At 54.1% G+C, this 13,335-nt stretch overlaps 1 protein-coding gene across 13 annotated transcripts in view; it reads right to left on the bottom strand.

Moving 5' to 3' along the window:
- ARAP1 (ArfGAP with RhoGAP domain, ankyrin repeat and PH domain 1) overlaps positions 1-13,335 on the bottom strand; it is a 64,355-nt gene that overhangs the window by 19,132 nt on the left and 31,888 nt on the right. For 6 of the 13 annotated variants that reach the window (XM_069552982.1, XM_069552979.1, XM_069552984.1 and 3 more), the window contains 10 exons: positions 7,330-7,499; positions 6,667-6,734; positions 5,971-6,101; positions 5,675-5,830; positions 5,083-5,152; positions 4,671-4,791; positions 4,047-4,249; positions 3,460-3,569; positions 952-1,151; positions 329-414 (listed from right to left, as the gene is read on the bottom strand). In XM_069552982.1, coding sequence (XP_069409083.1) covers positions 329-414; positions 952-1,151; positions 3,460-3,569; positions 4,047-4,249; positions 4,671-4,791; positions 5,083-5,152; positions 5,675-5,830; positions 5,971-6,101; positions 6,667-6,734; positions 7,330-7,499 — 1,315 coding nt within the window. Of the gene's footprint in view, positions 1-328; positions 415-951; positions 1,152-3,459; positions 3,570-4,046; positions 4,250-4,670; positions 4,792-5,082; positions 5,153-5,674; positions 5,831-5,970; positions 6,135-6,666; positions 6,735-7,329; positions 7,500-13,335 lie in introns of all 13 variants that reach the window. The other 7 variants (XM_069552977.1, XM_069552976.1, XM_069552983.1 and 4 more) reach the window with 3 other exon arrangements.

Here is a 13,335-nt window from a genome sequence, read left to right on the forward strand (position 1 = left end):
CCCCAAAAGGACAGGCTCAGACCCGCTGGCCCATGGGAGTAGAGATAAAATGAAGTAAATATTTTGGGCTTTGCAGGATAGTCTCTGTGACATATTCTTTTTCTTCTTCTTCTTTTTTAGCAACCTTTAAAATTGTAAAAACATTCTTAGCTCACTAACCAGTTTGCTAACTTTGCCAAAAATCAACTTGCTCCAAACTCCACCTACTAGTTGATCCCAAAGGTCTCTCTAGCTCCAAGGCACTGGGGCTGATGAGGTGGGGGAAAATGGGTGGGAGACCCAGGCAACAGCCAAGGGGGACAGACCCCAAACACAGCTGGCTCCCCACCTCGATGAGTGTTTCCGTCCACACCTTCCTGTCCATCTTCAGGCTCCGCACCTTGGAGACACCAGCGCCCAGGCCACGGTGCTCCCCTGCAGACAGAAGGCCAGACACACGGTCATCGGGGGGCCCTCTGCTTTACAGGAGCAGCCCCCTTCCCCCATCACACCCCAGGGCCCATGGGGGCAGTCAGGGAGAGGCCTTGGGCAGGACCCCAGGGCTAGGCCTGCAGTTCGCACACAGTTCCATCCCCCTGTGGATGAAAACACTAGCTCCCGCCTCTGCCTGCAAAGCCCTGCCTGACCTAGCCTACTTCCGGCTCCTCTGATGTGACTGGGGTGCTGGATTCCAACAGGCCTGGGCTCAAATCCAGACTCACTTACTTGCCAGGGGGCCCTGAAGAAGCCCTTTTCCTTCTCTGTGCCTCAGAGTTCCCATGGTATGTGAGAAGTTGAATCCCTGCCATGCAGGTTAATCATGGTGGGAAAGGCTTGACACATAGGTGCCACTTCATCAATGATGCTCTCTGACACTGCCTTAGCTCCAGCCCCTCCAGCCAGACAGACCACCTGCCTTCTGGACACCCCAGCCCTGTCTTGCCCTGGCCTGGCACCCTGCTCGCTTCATACCTGCACAGCGCTTACAGATGACAACACAGAGGTTGATGGAGGCCCAGTCAGGCTGGGCAGCCCCACAGTCAGCACAGAACCTGTTGGGGGCCATGGCCCAGATGCGCTCGGCCACCTCCGAGGTGGACAGGGCCTCGGCGATGGCTCCCTGCATGGCCTCCAGCCACTGCTCCTTCTCCAGCTCTGATTCGGCTGAGAAGCTGGGGACACAGGAGTGGGGTGGGGGACTGGTTGGGAAAGGGCCCAGCGCGATTGGTGGCACCCTGAGGGGGCACAACACAAAGTGGGGGTAACCATGTATTGAGAGCTGATAGACAGAAGAGGGAGGCGCCCAGGGCCCCTGGGGAGGATGGGCATGGACAGCAACAGGGACCCCACAACCTCGGCCCCACGCAGGGAGTAGAAAGTGATACTAGGAAGAAATGGGGCCTAAGACCTGACAGATGAGACGGGTGGTGAGGTGAAGAGGCGGAGGGGTGTTCAAGACAGAGGGAACAGCGCGTGCAAAGGGACATGAGGGTACACAGGGCATTCCAGTGGGCATGCTGGCAGAAAAGAAGCTGACAGACAGAGAGGGCAAACTTGTGCCATGCAGAGGAGGTCAAAGTGCACCCAGAGGACAACAGAGAAGCAGCAGCAGGTTTCAGGGGGTACAGAGATCTTTTCCCTTTGGCTCCTTCCCTATTGCCACCAAGTCTCACATGTGCACTCAGGATTCAGCTCACCCGAAACCCACTGCCATGACCAAGGCAGGCACTGCTGCTGGAGATGGAATAGATGCCAACACGCCAACACGAGAGGTGTGAAGACCACCCTCATCCATTAAGTCCTAGTGTACTGAATCTGCAAAATGCCAAGGCTTTAGCCAAGTGCTAAGCCCATCTCTGTGTACTTACATCTGCCCGTGAGCCCACGTGTGTCAGGCTGGTGGAGGCCCTTGGTGCTGAATACCAAATCAACCAAATTAAAGTTCATGACAACAAGGAACTAGGGAAATGGGCAAGACTCTGTAAAACTGACAGGGAAGGACAACTCCAGAGAAAGTGTCCACTAGTCACGTGGCGGTTAAGGAGGATGGCAAAGAATCTCTGGCCACAGATGTCAACCAAAGATGACTACGAATGCAAGAAATGAACAAATGCAAACTTGGCTTTCAAAAAAGAAAAAGAACCCTCCGGTGGTCACAGATAGACAGCCAAAGGGTGAGGAAGCAGGAGCCAGGCCAGAAGGCCCACAGGCCTAGGGCCTGCAGGAGAGGGGCCACACGGCGGTGAAACGTGACGGAAGGAAGAGGGGTGGTGACAGGTCTGCTCAGTGGTGAGCAGGAGAGGCACGGTCCCCGTGGGTGGAGACGGGGCCAGGGAGGAGCAGTGAGCTGAGGAGGGACTAAGCGGGCAATGTCCACAGAACTATTAGACACGAAGGTCTAGAGTTCAGGAGAAAGAGCCACCGGAGGCAGAGAAGATCTGACTAAGGACAAAAAAGATGACGTGGCGGGATGATGACGCTGTGTCAGATAATGGCTTTACAGAGACAGCCGTGATCCTGCTCACAGAGAAGGAAACTGAGGCACAGAATGGTCACATGATTTGTCCAGGTCACACAGTGACCCAGTGACAGGCCCAGGATATTATATTGATTGTGTCCCCTGAAGCCTCAAACCCCAGTGTGACTGCATCTGGAAACAGGGCCACTAAGGGAGGTAATTAAGGTTAAGCGACGTTGTAAGAGCAGGGCTCTGACCTGACAAGACTGGCTACTTTATAAAGAGAGGAAGGGACACCAAACATCCCTCTCTCCATGTGCACAGAGGAAAGGCCTTTGAGGACCCAAGGAGGAGGAGGAAGCCACCTACAAGCCAGGAAGAGAGGCCTCACCAGAAACTAACCCTGACAGCATCTTGACCTTGGACTTCCAGCCTCCAGAACTGTGAGAAAATAAACCTGTTGTTTAAGATCTGGGGTCTGTGGTATTGTCACGGCAGCTGAGCTGACGAATACAAAGCATTTGAATCCAGGCATGGCACAGAGCCTCAGAGGAGGTGACTGAAGGTCTGTGAGTGGGCAATTTTCTCCAGGGAGAGGATGGAGAACAGAGACAGATCACTGATAGGCAGCTGAGGTCAGAGGAAACCAAGCTGGCAGAGTCCTGGAGGCTCACGGAGCAGCACACAGGACGGGCACGAGACAGGGAGTGAGGCGCAGCCTTGGATCTCAAGCCACCGTCAGTGCCAGACAAGCACCTGTGAGCGGAGCACGGCAGGCTGCAGGGGACAGCAGGTGAGTGGGCGGTGCGGCAGTGTGGCGGGCAAGGGGAGATGGTGATGGACAGAGGGGGGTGTGAGACTTCTTGGAAGGGATCAGAGCAGGTCAGCAAGGCCCAGCAAGGTGGGCAGGGCTGGGGAGAGAGGGGAGAAAATGAACCTAGAAGCAGGGGCAGCTTCCTCCACATGCAAGAAAATACGATCAGGGAGTGAGGATGCAGGTGAACAAGGGGCGGGAGGCTCACCTGAAGATGCGGTAGGGGGTGGTGAGGTCGAAGCTGCGCCGGTCGGCCGCTTCCTTCACGTTGCCCACGCTCATGTCAATGAAGGTGATGCCGATGCCCAGGCGGTACTCCTGGTAGTGGATGGGAAGGGGTGAGGGCAAGGCTGGGGGGTGGGGCGCCAAGACCCAGGGACAGAGGAGAGAGGACGGGGGAGAGAGGAAGGGGAAGTGGGACTTTAGGGACTAGAAAGTGCCCAGGAAGGAGGTATGGGAGGGCTCAGGAATCTGGGCATGGGTAAACGGACCTCGATCAGAGGCCATGTTGCAATAAACAGGGGGTGCAGGAGCCAGGGTGGTGATGGGAGGGTAATGCTCAGGGACCAGGAGGGAGAAGGGGTCAGAGCAAGCGGCAGGATGAGGCAGCAGGCAAAGGGCAGAGTCAAGAGAAGAGGGAAAGGGCAAGGGGAGGGCTGAGGACCAAGCAGGTGGGCCTGAGGGACCAGGGCGGAGAGCTGGGGCCGAAGGACCAGGTGGGTGAAAGGCGGGACTAAGGGACTTGGTGGGCAGGGGACAAGGCAGAGGTTCAGCAGCCTGGCAGACCAGTCACACCTCCAGATTCTTGTAAAGCTGAACTTTGTCCCCGACCACGGCCACGTAGAGTTTATTCTTGAAGCCACGTAGCTCCAGGCTGCCAGCATGGTCATGGGGCTCTGAGCCTTGAACACCCAATGGGTAAGCACTAGACACGCGGGCCCGGGCACGCTGCTCAGCCACCGCCTGCTGCAGGGCCTGCATCCACTCCTTCCGCTCTGCTGCGGGCAAAGGGAAAGGGGAGGCCCAAGCTCAGACAGGCAGGGGTTCCCTCAGGGTGCCCACTCCAAGCTCCTCAGGCAACACCACTGCCAGAAAGCCCACCCGGACTAGCCCTCCTGTCTCTGTCATCTCCAAGTTCTCTGATGTGGACCAGCTCAGGCTCCGATCCCAGCTGTGCCACTTAGGGTGGGCAAGGCTCTTGGCTTCTCCGAGCCTGTATCCCCCGAAATGGGGATGTGTGGTGCTGAGGACTCAGTGGTGTCTCAAGCACAAAGCTGGTGAGAGAGGGCCCTCCCCTCCCCTACTTCACAGAGGGTGGACTCCTCTCTGGGTCTGATACGGGGGGAGCAGACCTTCCTTGGTTCTCCTCCCCCACTTCTCAGGCCGAACTGCCAGTCTTCTCTCCACCCCACTCCCTACCATCACTCTCTGCCCGGAAGGCAAAGGTCCGGTTGTTCGTGATCACTTCGAACTTTTGGTCCCCAATGGCAGCCACTCGGGAGATGCAGGCCACGGGGATAAAGCGCTTTGAGTAGGCATCCTAGGGGAGAGAAGCCAGACTGTGGGGGTGAGGACCACAGAGGCCCAGCCCCTCTGTGACCCCCTCAACCTCTGCTGAAATGAAGGTGGCAGCCCCGTCTCCCACAGGGGTCAGTGACAGTCCCTTTACCAACCCGGGCCAAGGCCATGGCTGGTCAATGGGCCGGGAGGACACAGTCCAAAGAGTCAGAGTAGAGCTCTGGTCAGGACTCATCTAGGCAGGGACTCTGCCTGGGCCCAGTGTCAGGGTTCAGGCTGGAGCAGGGTCATATCAGGGACTAACAGGCCTCACCTTGTTACTATCGAAGTATCGCAGGTGACTGGCATCCAGTCTCACCCATCGCTTCTGATAGATGTAAGATCTGGAGAGGTAGACGCAGAACAACAGAGCAAAGGACTGGGAATTAGGGAGCAGTTCCAAGATCACCCTAGCCCCCTGTGGCAGTCACATACAAAGCTAGGAACAGCCAGACTGAAGGCAGGAAGGATCCCAAATGATCATGGAGAAGAAAATGGACTTTACCTATAGCAAGAGCGAATGAAATCAGACTCAAAGTAGGACTTCCCAGCGTTTTTCTTGTTTTGTTTTTGGCCACGCCATGCAGCCTGGGGGAGTCTTAAGTTTCCTGACCACAGATTGAACCTGTCCCCACTGCTTTAGGGGCACAGAGTTTTGCCCACTGGACCACCCGGAAAAAGACTTCCCAGTTTTAAGGATAATAACACATAAATCTGGTGGGGATGATGGGTAGTTACAGTTTACCTAGAGGGAGACCTGCTCAAATAACCTTGTCCCTTCTGGTTTTCTGATCCGTGATACCAAATATACTAGACTGAGCCCATCCCATGCAGGGCACCAGCACAACCCAACAGGCCTCACTCACCCCTGCGGGGGGTTCTTGTCCAGCCAGCCAGCCTTGATGACCAGTGGGGTGGGGGTGGGGCCCACAGGCAGGCCGTCCATGGGGTGCGGGGGAAGCTCAGGGGTCAGGAGGCTGCTGGGCAAAGACGAGCTCAGGCTGCTGGTGTGCCAGTCACCACTGTGGGGAGAAGAGGGGGGATGAGGGGCCAGAGTGGGGACTCCCACAGGGCTGGGGCGGAGGAGATGGAGAGAACAGGCTGGGCGTGGTGAAGGAGGGTGGCCAGTTGGGAGAACCACCCGAGAGGAGTGGACACTTACTTGGGGACATGCTCATAGGCATAGTCATCCTCATCTTCATCCCCTTGGTCGTCTCCAGACAGGTCCTCCCCCTCGCTCAGCAGACTGGCCACACGCACGGCCCGTGGGACTTGACTCGCTGGGGGCTCCTCCTGCCCCCCAGACCCACTCAGTGTCACGCTCTCCTTCAAGCCCGAGATCACACCTCTAAGGGCTGCCACACCCACCTCTGTCCAGGCCCAGGGCCCACACAACTCAGCACTTCTGTTTCCTCACCCACCTCTCCTCCCCAACCCCCGGCAGACTACCCAGGGACCCAGGGAGATGGGGTCACACAGACAGAGAAAACCAGTGCAGGCAGGGGCCCAGGTCAGAGACAAAGACAGAAGGATAAAGAGATAAAGACACGGATGGAAAGTTAGGACACTCAAGAGAGACAGGGACACAGAAAGTGAGACAGACACAGGGACAGACACCCCAAAAGAGAGGGAGAGAGGGGGTCACAGCCATCCAAGATGCAGCTTAAGACTAGATCTGGAGCCACAAAAGAGAGCCCCCAGACCCTTGCACAGCTGGACAGAGAAGAGGAAGGGAACTTTCCAGGGAGTCGGCTGCTCACTCTCTGTCGGGTGGTCCCCAGGGTCTGAAAGGCAGCAGGTGGCCCACCCTCCATGCTGACAAGCAGACAGCCCAAACCCAAACCACTGCCTGCCCTACCTTCTTGGTCATCACGGCAGCTGGGGCCCTCGGCCCCTCCTCTGGGACCTCATCGTAGTCAGAGTCATCTGCGGAGGCAGACGGGTGGGAGAGACTCAGAGGCAAGGAAACCAGGCCTCCCCTAGCCCATGAGTGACCCCTGCCCCAGCTGTGGCCTGGTTTTCAAAACAAGGCACGAGGGACAGGAAGTGCTATTTATACTCTCGAGGCTTCACAGGACAGAATTAGGGGGTAGCAGAAGGAGAGGCCAGGCCGCCACAAGGAGATCTAACTAGGCAGCAAGCTCGGGGGTCAGGGCAGGGACTCTCCTAAAAAGGCTAAAAAAAACCACAAAAATCAAACCAAGAATCGAGACTCAAGAAAAGCGGACAAGCCAAGGAAAAGCAAACTGCCCATGACCATGGAAAATAGTCCTAAACTTTAAACTGTGAGTAACTCAAGAAGTCTGCCATCTGTCCCCACCTAACAGTCAGTCTGCTGGAGAGCTGGGTGCTGTCTCCATTCAGAGGCTGAAGGGAAGGATGCTTACCTGTCCAGGGCCACACAGCGGGTCAGTGGCAGGGCCCAGGACAAAGGGGAGTGTGATCCTTGCATCCTTATAGACTCTTCAGCCCTGAACCCAGGCTACCCACCCCAAGTCCCATGCTGCATTACAGCACTCACCAAACTCCGGGGGCAGGCGGGGGGGCTTCGGAGGGACCTCTGGGGCACTGCAAGGTGCAGACAGGGGCTGAGGAGGCCCCCTGGGGAAAGTGGCCGGAGGCTCCGCAGGCTCCGGTTGGGGAGGGGGCGGTGATGGTGGTGATAGTAACTTCTCTTCTTTGGAGGGAAGGCTGGGAACAGACCAAAAGTTGGGCATCAACCTCAGTGTGGCTGAGTCACTGAGTCAGCAACACTGCAACAGGGCCAGGACTCAAACTCATTAAGCCCCAAGCTCCCCTGAGCTGCAGCACAACTCATTCATTCCACACACTCAGAGATAAGCCCGCCTTGCCTCACTCCCCTGCCCGCACCCTCCAGGCTCCCCAAAGCAGGTGCCTTCCTTGGCTTCATGAGCTAGCCCTGCACTGCTGGGCAGGGTCAACTGGCCCCAAAGTGCTAATCTTTAGCCACACGTACCCACTGGGTCTCCACTCTAAAACAGGGCTGAAGACCAGAACGGGGTGGGAGGCAGTTTGCTTCCCAGCCTAGGGAACCAGGGAAGGTTGCACCTGAGCTTTTAAGAAGAAGGCATTTGTCTGAGAATGGACGAGACAAGACTGAAATGGGCATCGAGGCCAAGGGCACAGACCAGAGCCTCAGAAACCAAGTCCTGGGGCAACAAGTCATGGATCTCTGGCTCATGACCACCTTCTTTCTTGTCTTGGATATTCACCATCCTCTGGGTGCCCTCAGACTTCTCAAATCATCTGAACCCACCACACTCCCTGCTTCTCATCTCTGCTACCCCTGCCCCAGGAAGCCCCCCAGACACCAAGGCCTGGGCTCCCACAGCCACTAGACTCCTGTCTGTCTGTCTGTCTCAGCACAGATCACACTGCTCCCTGCAGGCTGAGGGTCTACAAAGGGCTTCAGTATCAAGAGACACGGGTTTGAGCCTTGCCTTGGTCTCAGTTCCTGTGTGCCCTGAGGCAAGCACCTAGCCTTTCTGAGCCTCAGTTTCTTCTTTGGTGAACCGAGGACTACCAATCCATTGTGGCAGGGTGGCTGGAGGATTAAACAAGACGTGGTGTGTCACGGGCCAACACACAGGAGGCAGAGCCCACCAGCTGGATCAGGTGCCTGAGCCCTGGAAGCCTGGCACCAACTGCCATCTCTGCCAGCGTCCAGCAGGGACTGAGAAGGAGCACCCGAGCGGTGCACCACTTTCCCCACCGCTGACCTCAGCCTCTCTATTGCCCAGTGTCCCTGGCAGTGGCTAAGTGTGTGACCACCAAGAAAGCAAGGAAGGGCTGGGCATGAACACGATGCCAGGCCTTGGCTCCTGCTCTTGCTTCCTCCAGAAATACCTTGCTCCCTGGTTTCTGATCAGAGATCTCAGTTCAGTTCAGTTGCTCAGTTATGTCCAACTCTTTGAGACTCCATGGACTGCAGCATGCCAGGCCTCCCTATCCATCACCAACTCCCAGAGTTTACTCAAACTCATGTCCATTGAGTCGGTGATGCCATCCAACCATCTCATCCTCTGTCGTCCCCTTCTCCTCTGGCCTTCAATCTTTCTCAGCATCAGGGTCTTTTCCAATGAGTCAGTTATTCACATCAGGTGGCCAAAGTTCAGCTTTAGCATCAGTTCTTCCAATGAATATTCAGGACTAATTTCCTTTAGGATGGACTGGTTTGATCTTTCAGTCCAAGGGGCAGTCCAAGGGGCTCTCAAGAGTCTTATTCAACACCATAGTTCAAAAGCATCAATTCTTCGGCACTCAGCTTTCTTTACAGTCCAACTCTCACAAACATACATGACTACTGGAAAAACCACAGCTTTGACTAGTTGGACCTTTGTTGGCAAAGTAATGTCTCTGCTTTTTAACATGCTGTCTAGGTTGGTCATAACTTTTCTTCCAAGGAGTGTCTTTTTAATTTCATGGCTGCAGTCACCATCAGTAGTGATTTTGGAGCCCCCCCCCCAAAAAAAAAGTCTGTCACTGTTTCCCCATCTATTTGCCATGAAATGATGGGACCAGATGCCATGATCTTCATTTCCTGAATGTTGAGTTTTAAGCCAACTTTTCCACTCTCCTCTTTCACTTTCATCAAGAGGCTTTTCAGTTCTTCCTCACTTTCTGCTATAAGGGTGGTGTCATCTGCACAAGGTTATTGATATTTCTCTTGGCAATCTTGATTCCAGCTTGTGATTCATCCAGCCCAGTGTTTCTCATGATGTACTCTACATATAAGTTAAATAAGCAGGGTGACAATATACAGCTTGATGTACTCCTTTCCCAATTTGGAACCAGTCTGTTGTTCCATGTCTAGTTCTAACTGTTGCTTCCTGACCTGCATACAGATTTCTCAGGAGGCAGGTCAGGTAGTCTGCTTTTCCCATCTCTTGAAGAATTTTCCACAGTTTGTTGTGATTCACACCATCAAAGGCTTTGGCACAGTCAACAAAGCAGAAATAGATATTTTTCTGGACCTCTCTTGCTTTTTCAATGATCCAACAGATGTTGGCAATTTGATCTCTGGTTTCTCTGTCTTTTCTAAATCCAGCTTGGAAGGTCATGGTTCACGTACTGTTGAAGCCTGCCCTGGAGAATTTTGAGCACTACTTTACTAACAAGTGAGATGAGTGCAATTGTGCAGTAGTTTGAGCATTCTTTGGCATTGCCTTTCTTTGGGATAGGAATGAAAGCTGACCTTTTCTAGTCCTGTGGCCATTGCTAACTCTTCCAAATTTGCTGGCATATTGAGTGCAGCACTTTCACAGCATCATCTTTTAAGATTTGAAGTAGCTCAACTGGAATCCCATCACCTCCACTAGTTTTGTTCGTAGTGATGCTTCCTAAGGCCCATTTGACTTTGCATTCCAGGATGTCTGGCTCCAGGTAAGTGATCATACCATCGTGATTATCTGGGTCATGAAGACCTTTTTTGTACAGTTCTTCTGTGTATTCTTGCCACCTCTTCTTAATATCTTCTTCTTCTGTTAGGTCCATATCACTTCTGTCCTTTATTGTGCCCATCTTTGCATGCAATGTTCCCTTGGTATCTCTAATTTTCTTGAAGAGATCTCTAGTCTTTTCCATTCTATTGTTTCCTCTATTTCTTTGCACTGAGATCTACTCATCCTTTAACTTCTCACTCAATGCCCCTTCTCTCAAAGTCTTTCCTGACCCCTCCTTCCTGCTCCCCTAGGCCCTGCCCATGTAATCCTCTGTGATGAGCTTTTAGGTGAATTATTCCAAGTAACCCGATTTTTAGTAACGCCTTCCTTTGTGCCAGGTACTGTGCTAGCATCTAAGCCAGACCTGAACCCTGACGCCACAGTCTGGATGCTTCTTAGGACACGTAGTGGCTACTTCTACATCACCCTGAACTCTATCTTCTTTTTCTCCATAGGTAAAGAATGGACAAAATTCTTTCTCCCTAGAAACCTGATGAAGGTGGTATGTCAGCCACGCTCCCAGGCAACACTACCTTTAGCAAGAGCGGCTTGAGTGTGGAACTGCACCTGGACTGGGAGAAATTGTAAGTGATCTCTTGACCTGGGGGAGAAGCTGGAGCTCTGGGCTTCCCAGAGTGTGGAAGCTTGTTACTGGGCACAGCCTGTGCAAAGGACCTGAAGCCACACCTGCTAGGTTGTTAGAAGACATATTGGCTCCTTGGAGCAAGAGGTCTCCAAGCCAGGGTGGCTCCCACACTTGTCCACTGTGAGTCTTGTCCCCCACCCCCAAGCTGCCCCCTGGAGGACCACAGAGAATGGCTCCCAGACAGCTATGTGGACGGCGGCAGTGACTGCCAGGAGGACCCTCCAGCAGAGGAAGACCCACCGCTGTCCTGGTGGCCAGCTCTTCCCTCTCTCTATGCTTCTCAGAGAATCTGATGCCAAGTGGGCCTAGGGTGGGAGTTTAGCTGGACCTGCGAAGACTCTCCCTACAATGAGCACTGTACTAGGCTGTCTCCCCAACATGACCCTGAATCTCTTTAGGGCAAGGGCAGCCTTGATGTTGACTCTGTATCCCCATAGCCCACCTAGTACAGGGCCTGGCTGAGATAGCAACAAGAGCATGTTGGCTGGGCGGGTGGGTGGATAGGTAGGTGGACAGGTTAGCCAATAGGGTCAAGAGGGAAGCAAATAAAAGGCAGGCCCGAGGGCATGACCTGTGGTGTCAGCTCCCAGCTGGTCAAGTCTAAAGTCCAAAGCAAACTATCACACATAGTCTCCCAGACTCCAATAGGAAGGGGCCCTTGGAGGCCCAGCCTGTGATCAGCTGAGAGCAGAGCTCTAGGATGTTGGATCAGGACCAACCAGACGTGCTCAGAGCAGGGGGGACAGCCTCTGCCCTTCCAATGCCAAGCAGGGCTGTGTTGGCCTGGCTCCCTGCCTCCCCCAGGACTCAGAGCCAGCATTGAGGCAAAGCTGATGGCAACAGAGCATCCTCAGAACCCAGGCAGCATCAGTCCTCTCATCTCTGGCCCCCAGTCCTCCCCCACCACCGTCCTGATCATCTGTGAGGGACCTGCCCTTCCTGAGGCCTGGCTCCCCAGCACGTGGGTTCCCTAAGACAAGTGCCATACCCTCCTTCTTCACTACTGTATGCCCAGCACTCAGCAGGGATTAATAAATGAAGACCTGGATTACTTAATTTTTATTAAGTATGTATGTGTGTATGTATACCTTCCCAGGAGCTTTAAGTGAATTCACTCATTTACTCATCACAAGGGTTCCCTAAAGCAGGGCTTCTTGCTATCCCCACTTTACAGATGAGGAAACTGAGACATGGAGACAGGAAGTAATTTGTTCTTGGTCCCACAACTAGGATGTTCACCCAGGAAGTACAGCACCACAGCTGCAAATTCAACCATCAGGGGCAAATGAGGCCATAGCCGGGATCCCAGGGCTTCTCTGAGATCCGCCTCCTCACACTGGCTACAACTCAGGATCCAGACAGCTCTGAGTTGATGTTCCATCCAAAAGGAAATGTGATCACATTTCTGATGGCCCTGTTACCATAGTGATAAGGGAGACAGGAACAGATGCTAAGGGCTCCTTTCCCAGCAAAGTCTTTGCAGGAAAAGGGTTATATGCCAAGAAAGCGGAGCAAGGGGACCCCATGGGCCTCCCAATCTCATTCTAGACATCTCTTCCAGGAAGCCTCCTAGCTGATCCCTCTCCCCGCCTACCACGGGGGACCAGGGCCATGCTGAGTCAGGGCCAAGCCCAGGAAAGGAGAAGTGGTATCAGGAAGGCACAAATGTGGGAAATTCCGGGGGACGGGGCAGTACCCACACAGTGCCCCAAAACTAGCCAGAGTCCTGACCACTTGGTGCCTGCACCCCTTAGAGCAGCCCCAGCTCCAATCTGTAGCTGAAGCCCAGCTGGGGTGCTCCCACTGACCCCTGGCCCTACAAGACCGGAAGATCAGTCCCAGGCCTGGGCATGGACTCAGCAGCCCTGCTCACACCACTTCTTCCTGCCTACACCTCCTGGCCCTCTCCCTACATCTCAGCTTGTGGAAAGCCTGTCTGTACCTCTGAACACGGCTCAATAGGCCTCCTCTGGGCAGCCTCCGCGACGCCCATGCAAAGCTGCTCTCCGCCTGCCCCATTCCTGACCCCTCTGCTCCTTCAGCCCCTTTCTTCTCTATCTAAGTGGCATATGGACCCATCTGCTCTCCACCTTATGCCCAAAGCAAGGCTAGGCACTCTAGGGCAGGGGGCACCCCAGCCTGGGCCCTTAGCCTAAGGAGGTTTGTTTTACTGGGTTACAGCAAATACACACAGCCAACCTTACATATCTATAGATTAGGGGACATGTGAGGGTCCCAAGCCAGAATGGGTAAGAACAGAGGAGTAGGGTGACCATGTAATTAATCACATAAACGATAACATTTCCAAGAGTTAAAAGAGGCACTTTTTTTTTTTTTTTGCAGCATGTGGGATCTTAGTTCCCTGACCAGGGATCAAACCCATGCCCCCTGCATTGTGAACAAGTGTAGAATCTCACCC

Source organism: Ovis canadensis, chromosome 15 (genome assembly GCF_042477335.2).
Source record: "Ovis canadensis isolate MfBH-ARS-UI-01 breed Bighorn chromosome 15, ARS-UI_OviCan_v2, whole genome shotgun sequence".
Lineage (NCBI taxonomy): Eukaryota > Metazoa > Chordata > Mammalia > Artiodactyla > Bovidae > Ovis > Ovis canadensis.